The sequence below is a fragment of the Cenococcum geophilum genome (genome assembly GCF_001692895.1).
Source record: "Cenococcum geophilum 1.58 unplaced genomic scaffold K441scaffold_54, whole genome shotgun sequence".
NCBI lineage: Eukaryota > Fungi > Ascomycota > Dothideomycetes > Gloniales > Gloniaceae > Cenococcum > Cenococcum geophilum.
Window position 1 is genome coordinate 132,606 of NW_027137612.1, and position 13,370 is coordinate 145,975.

Consider the following 13,370-nt stretch of genomic DNA (forward strand, 5'->3'; position numbering starts at 1 on the left):
TCAAGGTAGTGTAAGGTTAACAAGTACGTAAATATTTCAATCGCCTATCCGGGAGGGTGGACAACATATCAGTTCTCTAATGCCAGACTCTGGGAGTGTTCTACGGAAGGCTGCTGTCGATGTGGGAAAGTGTGGTCTAATCTAACTAAAAGCGTTAAGTGTGAGTATTGCGCGAGATCGCTTCCTTGCCAGTTAAGTTATCAATTTCACTGCCGTATCAGCTGTGCCCCCCGCAAAACCAGAGCCCAGCTACCCCAACCAACCACTCTCCCAAACCCCCAGCTCCCTTATCATCACCAATACCTCGCGCCCGATTGGCGCCAGCCCTCAACAAGCAGGAAAGAGCTGTGAGAGAGGCGCCCCTCTCGGCCCCCAAAAGGCCATGGCGCACGCACGTGATGCCGAAAATCACGCACAGAGCGTCAGTCTATAAATTATCTTATGAATCAGACGCTCCGCAAAAGATTTGTTCCGTAACACGGGATAGCGTATAGACCCTCCTGCTAACTTCTGGACTAATTAGAACAGCGCACTAATTCCAGCCCCCTGCGCACCCCTGTCACCTGATAAAATCCTCTACGGAGCGTCTGAGAGCTTATGGGCGTCGCTTTGGTGAGATTTAAATGTTTTAAAAATTAAATTTTGTGTATTTCTATAAGCGATGCCCTTACTATAAGAGTTATTATATATTTTATTGATGCAATAGATTCTTTAGGTAATTATATTTATATATTTATAAATTATAACCCCCTACTAAGAATATTAGGGGGCGAGATACATCGTCGTAGAACGTAAGTTAATTTTAAATTTAAATGTTTGTAGATTTTAGGCCAAAGCTGACCGACTACCTATATCTAACTTCTTATATAATAAAGCTACAATATCGCTATAATATAGAGGCGATAGAGAAGACAAAGGGCTTTTAGCTCGTACTATTTTAGAGATAATTAGANGTAGAGAAGTATGTAATTTTTGGTAGTAAGGCAAGATTGCGATAAAATAGACTAAAACGACCGACTGCCTATGTCTAACTTCTTGTAAAATAGAGCTATAATATTGCCATAACGTAGAGGTAATAGAGAANAAAAAGAGCTTTTAGCTTGTAGTGTTTTAGNGATAATTAGACGTAGAGAAGTATATAAGGTATGGAGCTTCGAGCAGAGCTTCGAGTAGGGCTTCGAGCAGAGCTTCGAGTAGGGCTTCGAGCAGAGCTTCGAGCAGAGCCTCGTTCAGAGCTTCGAGCAGAGCCTCGTGCAGAGCTTCGAGCAGAGCCTCGTGCAGAGCTTCGAGCAGAGCCTCGTGCAGAGCTTCGAGTAGAGCCTCATGCAGAGCTTTGAGCAGAGCAGTGAGGTAAGATTGCGACCGACGAGTTTTTGCGACTGACGATTTTTGCGACNGATGAAAATANAACTAACGAAAATANGACTAACTAATNTAGCCACGACGTCGTTATTTATTGCAATAGATAGAGAAATTAAAGAGCTTCTACCTTATAGTATTTTTATAATAACTAGACGTTATAAAAGGGTTGAGATACAGCGTTGTAATAGAAGAGTCGTCGCCTAACAAGAAACATTGAGTTCTTATATAAAGGGCGCCCATAAGCTCTCAGACCCTTGGGGAGAAATTCCTCTTGGTGTGATCTAATTGGTCTAGGAGTCCACAGTACTAGGGTAAGGTCCACAAGCGTAGCGCTAGCCCTTAGCTACGTCGTGGCGCAATTTCTCCCCGGGGGTCTGATTCATGAGATAATCTATAAACGGGTTGGGCCCAAGCCCGCACGGCAGAAGCTTATCCTTAGGAGACCATGCACTCGACTAATGCCGTCAACCCGGTGCGCGCGCCGCGCCGCTTCGTCGACCAGCGCGGTAACACGACGCGCGTGACGCGCAAGAGCGCACCCGCCCGCATCACCACGCTGCCGGACTCCACGCTGCAGGTCCCGTACATAGCATCTTCCGCCGCCGCCGCAGCAGCAGGAGGAGTCGCTGGGGCGCCGGCAAAGCGTGCGGGCGGCAGGAAGGAGTTTACGTTCAGTCCGGCGGCGACGCCAAGGGGCCGGGGCAGGCGCAAGCAGGGCTTGAAGGGCCGGCGGGCAGAGCCGCTGGACTTTTCGCAGGAGGTCGAGCTGGACGATGGTGAGGAATCGGATTCGAGCTATAATAGCTTCACGCTCGAGTTGAAGAAGAAGGAGCTGCTGGGGAAGGACTCGCTGCTGGGGCTTGGCGAGCAGCAGGCGACTGGCGGGCTGGGTGGTGGCCGCAGTCCGTCGCCGGCTGGGAGTCTCAAGTCGAGTCATGGCAGCCATCCGGCTACGTATCGGGTTTTGAGGTCGCGGTATGAAGGGGATTTGTTTCGGACGGGGAATTTGACGGCGCAGCTGGTGGTTGCGCCTGAGAGGAGGCCGGGGCAGGCGGAGTCGATGAAGGCGTTGTTTCATTGGATGTGAGTATTCTGGCATGAGCGTGTCTGGATTGGGGCTCACAAGCTTTGCTAGACATGTTGAGAACCCTACTATGAATTTTGGTGCTTATATGGTTGGTCAAGCTTGCGTTTTGAACGATGATTAATATTAGAGCACCGTTAACTGAGCTGATTCAGGATTGTGTGCTACGATGTCCCTATCTAGAAGCTGAGGAAAGGGTGAGCATCAATTCAATTCTGAAGTCCGCGCGGGAGAAATCAGACACATCTTTACGTATGCCACCGGGCATGAAGGGCAACTATGTGGAACCTGAGTACTTCGAAGAGACGATTCAGACAACCGTCTATGAAGGCCCTCGATCCAAGAGACTGAAAACGCAAATCGTTCGGTGGCTGTCTATTCCTTACTTCTTCCTCGGGACCACCAACACTTCGTCATCTTCGAAGGAGGGTGGCGATGACACTGATATAAAACCCCATTTCTTCGCGACGGGTTTCACTGCGCAGGGAGAATTCTTCCAGGTGGCACAACTTTGGTGTTTGGTGCTTGGAGATAGTAGGACGCTTCACTTGTGCATATGTTGAACTACTTGGCTGACTGTGCAGGTCTTATCGTATCGTGCGCTCGCAGAGCTATACCTGATTTGCCGGGCAAGCTCATAGATATCATAACTCTTCCTCCAGCCGATCCTGCTCATCCGTTGACAGGAGAGCGAGCTCCGGTTATCCAAGTGTCAGACGGCGGTATCAAGGTCTGGCTGTTGCCTCTTGAGGATTGTGAGACATGGGCGGTGAGTCGTTTTCAATGTATACACCATTCTAACGAGCCAGGTTACCTACCGGCCATAGCACTGTGGGCCCTTCATTAATTCTTCAGTGATACTAATACCTCTGCCAGGAATTCGCCGCAAATTTTGTGACCTTGGGGTTCAACCTGGCGGATGGTTGGGAGATCAAATACAAAGATATAGCATTAGACGTTGACGATTGGCCTCGCATTATATCCATTGCTAAGAAGACCTCAATTCGATTAGTTTTGAGCAAGAAGTATAGTCATTGTTTACTACATAAAACCACAATCAAATGCTGACTCTGGTAGGGCTCGCGATGATGACGCAGATGTGGATTACGAAGGCTCAGATAATGAGTCCGAGGAAGATGTTGGAAGCACCCCAGAAGGGCTCTTTCAATACTCTAAAACCGACGAGGAGACACAGACAGAGTCTCCGCTCACTCAGCTACATGTCCCAGAACTCTCACTAGCCGGAACAACTCCGACTGAACAGCCAGCCCCAGGAAATGCATCCGGAGACCGAAAATCATCGGCAGTGTCACTTACTGCTGAGGGTTTTCACGTCTTTACCGTGCTGGCGACTGATTTCGACGCAGGAAGCGTTCCTCAAGTAACTACTCAAACTTCGACTGCCGGGCCGGGAACTGGGACCACTGCGCGGCAATTCCAAGTGAACGAACAGGTTCTACGGAACGACTTGGCCGAGGTGAACAAATACCTCTCGACCAAGAACTCACGGCTGATGGAAAGCGAGAGCTACGCGCAATGTCCCACGAAAACCACCTACGATGTCGAAGCCTCGATCGAACAGCTAAAAGCGCTGCGCGACCAGGACTCGCGGTACCAGCGAGAATACAACCGGAAGATCGCCTTCGCGCGAGCGGCGCGGGACATCTTCGAGTTCTTCTTCCCGCTGCGGTACGAGAACGTGGTGACGCTGAAGTACTGGGGCGCGCTGGACCGCATCATCCGAGCGCAGGGCATCAAGAGAGCGCGCGGCCAGTTCGACGTCGTCGTCAGGGACATATCTAGCCTGGCGCGCGTGACGAACGAGATCAAGCTGGAGCTGTTCTCCGGCAGGGACGCGCGCGACTACGTCACGACGGTGCCGCACGAGTTCATCCAGGCCTGGATGCTATGTCTCATGTACTTCATCATGTTCACTACCGAGTACTCGTCCCACTCCGTGAGCCACATCCGTAGATGCAAGGAGCGGCTGCTGCAGGGGAGGGTGAAGATGATCGAGCGGCTTCAGACTGTCAATATTCATGATATGGAAGCGGTGCTGCCGCTCGGTATCACGTCCTTACTTTTGGGGCAATTGCTGCAGGATAACCAGGGCCCGCTGATCCCGGACAGACACCGGTTAACATCGTTCTACTGGGAATACTTGCAAAGCCTCGTGAGTCTAGTCTACTTCACTTGCTCTTCCGTTCCTTGTTGGGTTCACGCAGCTAACACCGCGCGGACCCAACACGTGCGCGACAAGCCACTAAGCCGCAAATACCAAAACACATTCTCGATCCTAAAAGAGCAGCTCGAGACCGTAATCGCGCAGCTCGAAGACCAGCAGCGCGTGCTCGTGGCGCTGGACGACAGCATCAGCGAAGGCGAAACGGCGTCTATCTCCGCGTCTTCCCTGTCCCCCGCTTCGACGCCGCCGCCGCCGCCCCAGGGCCGCGAGTCGTCGGTAGTCGAGTTCCTGCTACACCAGACGGAGGAGATGCTGCAGAACTTTGCTGAGATGAGCCGGCGCACCACGGACCTGGAGTCGTGGCACCTGCGCATAATCGACGTCAACAAGGACCGCCAGGAGAGGGCCGCCATGACGTTCACGACGGTGACGGTGTTCTTCCTGCCACTGACCACGCTGGCGAGCATTCTAGGCATGAATACGTCTGATATTCGCAATATGAGTGACACGCAGTGGGTGTTTTGGGCGGTGGCGGCGCCAATGTGTCTGACGGGCGGGGTGTTGTGGCTCGCGTATTTGGGGATGTTCAGGACGTGGAGGAAGGGGAAGAGGAAGGGAGGACTTGGGAGATTGTGAAGGGAGTACTAATGTATAATTGATGCTGAGGGATCGGATTGAGCATGATGATGGGTAGGCATGATCAGCCCGGGCGATGGTTCAGACGTAGTTAGCATGCAAAAGTCAAAGAAGAGAATTGGCACGGCAGAAGTCAAAAAAAGAAAATCAGCATGGCGATATCTGGAGAGGATATGTGGCTAGTCCCTCCCCTCCACGTGGTGTCCGTGATTGATATAGCCGTAAGAAATGAATGCTGCGGGGCTGAGTGCCGAGCTACGTGGAGCGTGAGGTATGGAGCCGAGAGAGGATATTCCCGCGTCAATATATTGATTTCGAGATATCAAGTAGATATACTCTTTGCTCAAGTCCAATTTCTAGGATTGCGCAAAGGGGAGAGTTTATGTTTCTTAGGATTCTGTCGGTGTAGATGTGGAACTGGCGGTAAACAAGGGTTTGTGTGATGGGACTGGTGGCGCGTGCAGCATGCGAACACACGGCGCAGGCTTCGCGATAGCTCTTCTGTATTCCCACGGTATTTGATATGTTGATCGCAGAAGTTCTTGTGTTTCATTGAATAGGTAAATGCCTTGGTAGAAGTAGATGACGTTTCGTTGTCGCGGTGGTCAAGGGTCGAGCGGCGACTTTCCCTTGGTTTTCAAGCCCCTGCCAGCAGCTAAACCAGCCACCCAAGCTGCCAGCCAACCCCAGCCATCCCGAGCCATCCCACTTTTCTGCACGCCCAACCACGCCAACCACCATAAAACAGCTATGTCAAACCTTCAGCGTGCAGCTCACTACTGCATCTACTGCAACTGCTGTCTCCCACTTCAATTCCTCTCTTCCACCTCCCACCTACCTCCTCCACACTTTCAAAGCAATTGCCACTTGCACTGCACTCTCACTACAATCGCCCATAGCTACGCCTATCAGCTATCGATACGACACGCCGCTCTAGCAAGGAATTCCTAGGGAGTCAGTATAGCAGAGACGTCGATATTGCGTTTCGCAGCCACGACCACGGTATAACCAGCAACTGGAGGGGACTAGACACTGTATGCCTCTGAGAGAGACCATCCCTTGGATCCCCAGTGGAACCGCTGTGTCGCACAGCGCAAGCATTCCACACGGACATTCGACATCCAGACAACCTATACAGAAAGGAACCATGTTTAACAATCCACCCCATGCCGCCCGTTGGCAACCACCACCGCCGCTTCCACCCCAGGCCTCTCATGCAACCCTCTGCTCTCTACGAGGAGAGTCGAGACCACACCCGCTAAGGCAGAACCCGCCCTCCGTCAGGGGATCTTTTGACGAAGTCGTCTTCGAAGATATTCACCTCGCACCACCACCCTCCGCACTTACCTCAACCCACTATGACCCGGAGCCTGCCTCGCCCCTGGATGACTACAATTCTGCGACACGCGGCCACCAGAGGTCTTTGACGGATACATTCTTCGAGAACTGCAGACCGCTAGTGACCAGAGCTGCATCGTCGCTACAACAAACCTCCAAGACATCATTCCACTCGCCGACAAAGTCTCTCGCGAGCTTCATACCCTCCCGCAGCGCCGCCACCACTGCTACTTCTGACGCAGAAGCACACGCAGGCCAAGCGAAGCTGCGTGGCACCAAGATCTTCAGCGACTGGTTCAACGGGTCCTCCGCACCCGTCGCCGTGGGTGTCGCTCCGCCGTCCCCTACAAAAGACCACGCCGACCACACCGACGACGAAGAAGACGAAGACGAAGAGCAGCACGAGGAGACCGAAGACACTATCGCCATGCCAACCCACACCCTAACCCGCCCTCCGCCAGGGACCCGCATTACCACCACGACCGTCCCAGCCGCACCCATAGCCGCAAAGCGTCCCACCACCTCCGGCACCTCTAACCCCACCAGCAAATTCTCCTGGCTCCTAAACGCCAACAAGCCCTCCACCCCTTCCCAACCCACCACCAGCACAACCACCCCATCAACAACAAACTACCACAACCCCACCGACCCCCTCCTCACCCTCTCCATCCCCCACGCCCTCTTCCCCCACGACGCCATCGACCCCCTCGCGCCCTCCTCCTTCCACGACCTCCTCAGCACCGCCGAAGCCCTCCTCTCCCGCTACCAAACCTCCTACCGCACCCTCTCCACCGCCCTCGCCGATGCCCGCGCCGAGCAGTCCGCCCTCGCCGACGAGCTCGACGAGGCGGACACCCGCGTCCGCTGCCTCAAGACCCAGCTCGCGGACTCCGCCGCCCGCGCCATCGAGCAGGACGCGCAGATGGCGCGGCTAGCGGCCGAAGTGCGCAGGGAGAGGGAGGGCAGGCGCGAGGACGAGGAGCGCAGGAAGAGGAGCGTGGCCTTGGTCAGGGGTCCGGCGTGCCGGTCGTGCGCGCACTCGCCGCTAGCGCGCGAGCCCGTGGTGGTGTGCGCGGAGGAGGAGCGCGAGACGCCGCGGGCCGCCAAGCGCGTCAGCGGCGCGGGGAGCTGCGTCAGCGACTCGGGCTTCGAGAGCGAGGGCGAGAGCGAGGCCGGGAGCGTGTTTTCGCGCGGCCAGGGCGCGGTCTCGCCGGTTGGGACGGCGCTGTCGTCGGCGGGCTCGGTGGCGGATCCGGAGGAGCGCGAGAGGGAGCGCGAGCGCGAACGTGAACGCGAACGCGAACGCACGCCTATCACCGCGCCGCGCCCCCGCCCGATGCAGCGCCGCTCGACGTACGATAAGGTGCGTGCGGGCTTGGCGCATGAGGTCGAGGGTCGCGGGTGGGGTTGCGCGAACTGTGAAGGTGGGGCGCAGAGTGCGGTTTGGGGGCGGCTGGCGAAGGAGCGGGAGCAGAATGGCGCGTTGAAGCGGAGAGTGCAGGAGTTGGAGGGCGCGGTGGAGGGGTGCTTGGATTTGGTGAACGGGCCGTGGGGGTTGGGTGGGTTGTGATGATGACGATTATGACGGATGAGGAGAGTGATGATGGGTGATGATAATGTTGATACTGATACTGATACTGATACTGACGGCTGATGTTGACGCTGATGGGTTTTACGGTTTTGGGATAAAGGGAGTTGGATGGTCGGCTTTTTCGGATTTGTTGCTTTCATGCTAGATTGGAACGCATCGGACTCGCTGTCCTTGGTTCTTTTTATCTTTCACGGCGACGACGGGCAAGAATTGGATGCATTTTCATGAGCGTAGAACGCTCCCTTGGAGTCTAGCATCAGAAAACGGACGGGATGTATGCCTAGATTGTTTAGATAATTTCTTGGAGAATATATATTCTTGTTCCTAAAATGGATATGTACCCATATCTGGCATTGAATTGGCTGTACTTTCGCTCGCAGAAAGTTCGGTGCAAATGCAGACGGTTTTGGCACACAGGCTTGCATTCTTTTATGTCTTCCTGCACAGGAGGCTGGTCCGTCAGTATATCTTCCTCTTCCCCTTAGTGACAGCCCCTTACAGTAGGGCTGTATGTATTTTTATCCCTTAACACGCTTACGTCCTAAGGTCAAGTGGTCCGTGCAGAGCACCGTATAGCGTTATTTAATTGATTTAATTGGTTGGTTCTTATCAATAACGGTAGGACGCAAACCAGCGTGTAAGGGATACAAGGCTTTTAGCACATCCACGATATTATCACCGAAGCCTTTTTTCTTGACGAGCAACTACTGGAGTTGTATGACATGTCCGGAGAGAATTATTCCTGCTGACAGCGAAGCACATCGCCATTCTCTTCCGCCGTGTTTGCTTCCAATCATTATATTTTTATCATCTCATTAAGCCATCACCACCAACACCCACCATTAGCAAAATAAGCTTATTCCGGCAATTAATTACCTTCTTGTCAAGGCTGAAAACGGCTTCGCGCCAAGCAAAACCTCGGAAGAAGGTCTGGCCCCGAGGCAACTTCAAGCATGCATTTTGTAATCGAGCGCGGGATTGTTAGTCATACAATCAGAATGGAAGACCGCACATTCGACCCGAATGGGGATATTACCTTGATCATGAGGAGTCACCTAGAAGATGATCAGACTTCGGAACGCACTACCACTACAGAGAGCGTAATTGAGAGCACTCCGATGCATGTCCGCATGCTCGTGTCATCAAAGCACTTAGTCCTCGCCTCGTCGGTGTTTGGAGCCATGCTTCAAGGTCGTTTCAACGAAGGTCAAACACTTCGATCTGCAGGTTACTTGGAGCTCCCCCTTCCAGATGATGACCCGGTCGCTTTCTCGATTCTCCTGGACGTGATTCACGGGCATACAAGAAAAGTTCCACGTAAGATTGACTTTGAATTGTTGATACAGATATCGATTCTGGTAGATAAATATCAGCTGCAGGAAGTAGTGGAAGTGTTCTCCGATGGTTGGGTTCAAGCTTTAAGCCGGGAGGTCCCAGCAAGTCTAACTGCGGATTTGATTCATTGGCTCTGTATTTTCTGGGTCTTTGGGCAGTCAGATAAATTCAAGCTTATGACGCGGATCATGGAGAGAGAGAGCGGTGGGACAATATGGACTGAGGACCTTCCAATCCCACCTGCAGTTCTTGGTACGTTCTTTGGGGGTGGTCTGAACTTCACATTATACTAACTATTGTAGATGCAATCGAGAATAAGAGGCAGGGAGTGATCGCAAGTGCTATCTCTATGCTCACAGACCTCATCACAAATTATCAGAACTCAACCCCTCGCTGTCCACGTAGCGGCGATAACGCCTTTAAGTGTGATGCAATGGTGCTAGGAGCGCTTATTAAGAGTTCCATCAGCATTGGGCTATGGCCACCGCCTGCTCCACCATTCACTGGTATTTCATTTTGCGCCTTGAGTGGGCAGATTCACCAAATGAAGGTTCCGACTTTGTGTGATACAATTGGTCAGACAGAAGGATGGTATGGTTCTAGGGGTGATTATCCTTATTATGATAGGGGTGAATTGCCTGCCCATATCGGCATTAAAGAATCAATTGAGGCATCTTTCAGAAGTCTTGAGGATCAGCTATGCGGACTTGATATCAGTACTTTCAAAGCTTAAATCAAATGTGTTCTGCCTCCTGAGAACATGTTTGGGCGATCGTCAACCAGGTCCTATGAAATAGTTCCATGTATCTTCACAGCATGATTTCGAAAAAGAATTTTGTGTTGCAGTGAGATCTTACAAAGATTGCATATGATCTCTTCACCCTCCTTGAGATTGGATATGTGCTTCCGTCGGAAATGCTTGCTTAGGTCACCGGAAGTGTTAAAAGAATGGATACGCTTGCTCATTGGCAAATTTTGGTTGCCTGGACAGAGAAAACAAATCGTGTCTCTTCTCCTGGTAGACTGATAGCTTTGCAATGTCGAATGCTTGATGCCAGGCCTCTTTGGCCGGGATTGGACTCGCTTTTCTAGTAGGTAGCCTCCCACGTGATCAGGCAGTAGCTCCCCCTTCCTGGAACTTGCAGTAGGCAGCGACTACATTAATGGGAGCATTGCGCCGGCGAAACTCCTCTTCCAAGGTCGTTCCTGGCAGTGTCATCATTGTCTCGACCAAGCACCTCGGCCAAGTCCAAGGTGGTCTTCGCGTCCTGGTCGGACTTGAGTCCGGAGAGCTGCAGCTCGACCCCATTGACCGGGTGTCCTAGATCCCACGTCTCTTGAAGTTACTCTAGGAGTGCGGTTCCCGTAGCCTCTCACTAACGATCTCACCGCTGAGGATTCGGTAACCAGGCTGTTTCGTAACTGTGCCTGCGAAGCGGCGTTTCCACTTCTCCCGCTGTATAACAAGCTGGCGGATGCGGGGATGCTCATTAACCGACTGGGATTGCTCGAGCGTGAGTTCTTACGGCCGGTTGGGATCGATCCTTTAAGTTCTAGACACTATTATTTAAAATATCTAATAATCGAGAGTAGTTTCTTATCGTATATCTTATGGTTTAACTCTATAGGGCCGAGTCTTTAGAAGAGAAAAGTGTCAGGTGAAACCACAGTAGATAGCTAGCATAACGCACCTTAGACTGTGATATTCTTAATTTTTTCGCCATTTCCCATCTAGCGAGTGAATATCTACACTCTCGCACGTACATTTCAGTCCGGCGGATTTCCTGGCTTCTGGCCATAGACGACCGTCCTGGTAATGGCTGTCAGGTGGGCCTGTACATGGTATGAGGATGCTGGGAGGAGGTTGTGGAGGTGACAGCAGCGATAAAAGGTACACTCACACTTCGTAATACGCATGCGTCTTCCTGTCCTTGAGCCCGTCCTTGAACTTGGCGATGAAAACATTTGCCTCAGCGAGACTCCACTGAGCACTCGTCAGCGCCGCTCAAGGAGACTCACTGCATCCCACAGGCACTCACTTCCAGGACCCGTGTCAGCAAAAAAAGCCCCCACCCCTCAGCGCCCTGGTAGCAGTGCAGCAGGTTCCACCGCCCCAGTTCCCTCAGCTTAGGGTCGCTGCTCCATCCTCCCAGGGGGACTTTGTACCGTGTCTGGACGACGTTATCAAACCCTGCGGCCGTGATGAAGGGCTTTGCGCGTTCAGCGATCTTAAAGGTCTTGCCGGAGGCTTCGCCGGCTGAGATGAAGGTGCTCGACCATTGTGATAGGATGTTGTCGGGCGGGCAAGTCCCGTCGTCGGACTTGAACTGGATGTCCATTTCGAGCTGGTTGAGCCAACCGCCGGGCTCAAGGTGGCTGCGTGGGTTGTGTGTTAGTAGTTCAGCGGTTGGGAGATTGCATGGACGTGGACGCGACGTACTTGTATACTTCCTTGTACAGGCGCGGCCAGTCGGCCACGCTGCCGTACAGACACCGGATGTGGATCAGGTCGAAGTGGTTGAGCGGGAACGTCCAGTTCAAGCAGCAGTCGTCGATCTCGAACTTGCAGTTTGGCGGCAGGAATTCGGGCTGGATTGGTGAGAGGTCGATGCCTGTGACTTCGGCGGCGGGGTGCTCGTCGGCGAGGTCGCTGATGCCATGGGGTTAGATTCAGGGCGTCCGTGAATTGGGGAGTTACGGATANCATGGCGCGCACATTGCCCTGGCGTTTGTCAGTGGGCGGGTGCACGTCAGGGTCGTTGGGTCGGAGCCATACCAGATGCCTGTTCCCGTGCCGATGTCTAATACACGCTGGGCGCAGAGTAAGCGACGCACACTTGCGGATGATGGGTTCCTTACTCGCGGACTTGTGATGGGGGCTAAGTAGAGATTGTCGTCGAGGAGAAGCTGTAACATGTGATGCCTGCCGTCGATGGTTAGTGTTTCGGTCAGCCAGAGCTGATGCGCGGGATGCGAACGCAATGTCTAGCTGGTCGTTTTGTATATCGTCATTGGGTCCCCTTATAAACCGTGTTAGTAACAGCAAGGCAAATCTTGGTGCAGCAGTGAGATACCAGTATTCCCCCTCGCGATACTTGTGGTACCGCCGGCCGTGCTCGTACCGATGGCGATGGATCGAAGAGGCGACGCTCGTGGTGTCGCTAAGGACGTCATCGCCATATGCGGAGTCGTTCGAGTCGTCCTCGGAGGCCTACTCGATTTGGGAAGTTGGTCAGTGTGCCCACAATAGTTATCCTGTCTAGGGAGTGAGGACTACGGTACGCACAACGGGAATGTGGATTTCCTGTTCGTTTTGCGCCATAGAGACGGAGGCGGGCAAACCTTAGCCCAACGGTCGGGAATCAGTTGATGGTGCAGGTTGCTTCTACGGCAATTCGCCGTTGGGAGGACGGTAACAAGACACGACCTGCAGCCGAGAGAAGCTGCTTAGACGAAAGGATCAGAGTAGACATCCAAGGCTTTGAGGGGAAGGGGGTGGAGGAGGAGGGAAAGAGTGCAGTCCCAAAGCCAGCGGAAAGAGCTGTTTGAAAGCTGAAGCTGTGTCTTCTCTTTTCAACTTTCAACGGGCACGGCGGACGGGACGTGGGGGGGCGCCCGGCACAGGTTCTCGTCCGTGCGCAACAGGATCATGCTTGGTTCCCGCTTCTCAGAACAGCCGATTTGCAGGTGAGTTGCAGCCCCCCACGCATTTGGCGCGGTACAGACAGGGAAAAGATGACGTGCCATTCCAGGACCTACCCCGCACCAACAGGACCCCCCGCCGCTGATTTCTAGAGCGAGTCGATCCGCGGCCGAAACACAACACCACAATGCCAATT

The 13,370-nt window shown here is 53.2% G+C and overlaps 5 protein-coding genes across 5 annotated transcripts; 4 read left to right on the forward strand and 1 right to left on the reverse strand.

Moving 5' to 3' along the window:
• The first annotated feature begins 1,758 nt into the window (after nt 1-1,758).
• K441DRAFT_667265 (uncharacterized protein) lies at nt 1,759-2,664 on the forward strand. The gene is made up of 2 exons (XM_067649800.1): nt 1,759-2,445; nt 2,498-2,664. Exons 1-2 carry the CDS (start codon nt 1,808-1,810, stop codon nt 2,568-2,570), a joined length of 711 nt encoding a protein of 236 aa, XP_067499148.1. The 5' UTR covers nt 1,759-1,807; the 3' UTR covers nt 2,571-2,664.
• K441DRAFT_272267 (uncharacterized protein) lies at nt 2,239-5,439 on the forward strand. Its single transcript, XM_067640887.1, has 5 exons — nt 2,239-2,445; nt 2,498-2,980; nt 3,031-3,215; nt 3,323-3,471; nt 3,524-5,439. Exons 2-5 carry the CDS (start codon nt 2,563-2,565, stop codon nt 5,265-5,267), a joined length of 2,496 nt encoding a protein of 831 aa, XP_067499149.1. The 5' UTR covers nt 2,239-2,445; nt 2,498-2,562; the 3' UTR covers nt 5,268-5,439.
• A 556-nt stretch (nt 5,440-5,995) lies between these two features.
• Nucleotides 5,996-8,505, forward strand: K441DRAFT_667266 (uncharacterized protein). The gene has a single exon (XM_067649801.1). The coding sequence runs from the start codon at nt 6,415-6,417 to the stop codon at nt 8,173-8,175; it is 1,761 nt and encodes a 586-aa protein (XP_067499150.1). The 5' UTR covers nt 5,996-6,414; the 3' UTR covers nt 8,176-8,505.
• A 644-nt stretch (nt 8,506-9,149) lies between these two features.
• K441DRAFT_734709 (uncharacterized protein) lies at nt 9,150-10,623 on the forward strand (the record flags this gene model as incomplete). Its single annotated transcript, XM_067654284.1, has 3 exons — nt 9,150-9,513; nt 9,559-9,783; nt 9,834-10,623. The coding sequence occupies 3 exons, from the start codon at nt 9,150-9,152 to the stop codon at nt 10,262-10,264; spliced, it is 1,020 nt and encodes a 339-aa protein (XP_067499151.1). The 3' UTR covers nt 10,265-10,623.
• A 378-nt stretch (nt 10,624-11,001) lies between these two features.
• K441DRAFT_667268 (S-adenosyl-L-methionine-dependent methyltransferase) lies at nt 11,002-12,985 on the reverse strand. The gene is made up of 11 exons (XM_067649802.1): nt 12,818-12,985; nt 12,606-12,742; nt 12,510-12,551; nt 12,391-12,454; nt 12,308-12,342; nt 12,248-12,253; nt 11,972-12,181; nt 11,571-11,907; nt 11,433-11,515; nt 11,223-11,341; nt 11,002-11,084 (listed from the first exon to the last, which is right to left on the reverse strand). The coding sequence occupies exons 1-10, from the start codon at nt 12,851-12,853 to the stop codon at nt 11,299-11,301; spliced, it is 993 nt and encodes a 330-aa protein (XP_067499152.1). The 5' UTR covers nt 12,854-12,985; the 3' UTR covers nt 11,002-11,084; nt 11,223-11,298.
• Between the last annotated feature and the right edge of the window lie 385 nt (nt 12,986-13,370).